This window comes from Mastomys coucha, unplaced genomic scaffold (genome assembly GCF_008632895.1).
Source record: "Mastomys coucha isolate ucsf_1 unplaced genomic scaffold, UCSF_Mcou_1 pScaffold22, whole genome shotgun sequence".
In the NCBI taxonomy this organism is placed as follows: domain Eukaryota; kingdom Metazoa; phylum Chordata; class Mammalia; order Rodentia; family Muridae; genus Mastomys; species Mastomys coucha.
The window spans coordinates 90949278-90951051 of record NW_022196905.1 but is presented as its reverse complement, the minus strand read 5'-3'; the positions used below and the strand labels follow the sequence as shown (position 1 = coordinate 90951051).

At 38.7% G+C, this 1774-nt stretch overlaps 1 protein-coding gene across 1 annotated transcript in view; it reads right to left on the bottom strand.

Annotated features, from left to right (window-relative positions):
• Cfap299 (cilia and flagella associated protein 299) overlaps nucleotides 1-1774 on the bottom strand; it is a 523430-nt gene that overhangs the window by 72913 nt on the left and 448743 nt on the right. Inside the window, exon 4 of the mRNA XM_031336903.1 lies at nucleotides 1392-1534. Within this exon, the coding sequence (XP_031192763.1) occupies nucleotides 1392-1534 (143 nt within the window). The remainder of the gene's footprint in view (nucleotides 1-1391; nucleotides 1535-1774) is intronic.

Sequence of the window (1774 nt, the reverse complement as noted above, 5' to 3'; positions counted from 1 at the left end):
CCAGGCTGGCCTCGAACTCAGAAATCCACCTGCCTCTACCTCCCAAGTGCTGGGATTAAAGGCGTGCGTCACCACGCCCGGCCTTAATTACATATTTAAAGGAAGAAATTTTGAACAGCCAATAAAGATGCTAAATCTTATTAGTCATCATGATAATGAAAATGAAAACACAAGGAGCAATGGTTTGTAAGTTAGCAAAGGCTATCAGGAGAGGGAATGCCTGTCTCAAGTTCTACCTGTCACCTTACCTGTCTGTTCTACCCTGATAGTGTAGAATGTGGAAGGCCACATCAAGTTCTTTTTAGCACATGAAGCTTTGCTTTGAGAAGCAAAGTAGCAGTAGCTGTATACATTCTGTGAATGTGTGTGTGTGTGCACATGTGTGTGTGTGTGTGTGTGTGTGTGTGTGTGTGTATGTTCATGTGCATGCATGTTTTGTGTAGGTGTGGGCATGCACATGTTCATGAGCCTGTTACAAAGGTCAGAGGTTGATGTCACATGTGTTCCTTAAGTGCTTTCCATCAGGTTTAACTCAATGAACCTGAAAATCACTTATTTTCTAGACTAGCTTTCCTAGCAACCTCCATGGATCCTCTGACTTCTAGTACAGAATGTATTACAGCTGCATGTTGCTATAATCACAGCCTGTGTGTGCATGTGTAATGTATTAAGCTAGTTAGTTCTAACTGTCTTCTTGAGTATTTATCCTTACATTTTAAGAAGAGAATGAGTAAAATCCTTTCTTCTAGCGCTCTGGAAGATGCATCTTGTTATTTTATCAATAGTTATCCTATTGTACAGGAAGTAGCCCATAAGACATTTTACATGTCTCTAACCATAGCTTAGTGCCTATGGATCAACTTTTCCTCAGCTCTTACAGACCCTCCAGAGCCTACAGTCAACAACTCTTGATTCTCAACATGTATGAGATAAACTTGTTTGGATACCATATGAGTAATACCATGGCAGAATCTTGTAACTTTTACAACTGAATAGTACTCCACTGTGTTAATGTTCATTTTTTAAAAAGTTCATTCATCAGTTGAAGGGTGCTCAAGTTGTTTCCACCATTTGGCAATTGTTGTGAATAGTGTTACCATAAACTTTGATGTATACATGGCTCTTCATATGGATTCTATTACTTTTGGATAAATAACCAGTGGCAACATTTTCTTGTTCACTTTCCTGCCATTCCCAGTTTTTCTAGAGCAAGATGGTATCTCCCTGTGGTTATGATCTGCAATCCCAGGTGATTCATGGCACAGTTGGACAGTTATCCATCGCCAGCCTCACACTCTTATCCTTTGCGCCTTATGATACTGATCTCAATATGCAATACATCATAATTCTATACCATTTTTACTGAGGTACAATAATTGTGTATGATTTACCTCATGTCCGTGGTCCTTGGAAAAAGTTTTCTTTTCCCGTTAAAGTAGACTTCAAAATCTTCAGATTTTAGTCTGTGGGCATAGTCAATATATCCTGACACTTCCTGCCCATGGCAATTTTTGTCACGAATGAAGATCACCGTCTGGTAACAACAAAGAATGGGAAAGGAACATGAATAATGTCACTTGAGCACTTTGAGAAACTGTGGCTATGAATCACTGCACATGCCAAGGTCTATTTCAAGTGCTGCTAAATGTTTCAGCCTTATGATTCTGTCAGGTAGGTACTGTTATTTCTTTTTTTTTTCTTTCATGCTTTTTTTTAATTAGATATTTTCTTTATTTACATGTAAATTTCTCCTTTCACAGTTTCCCCTCCAGAA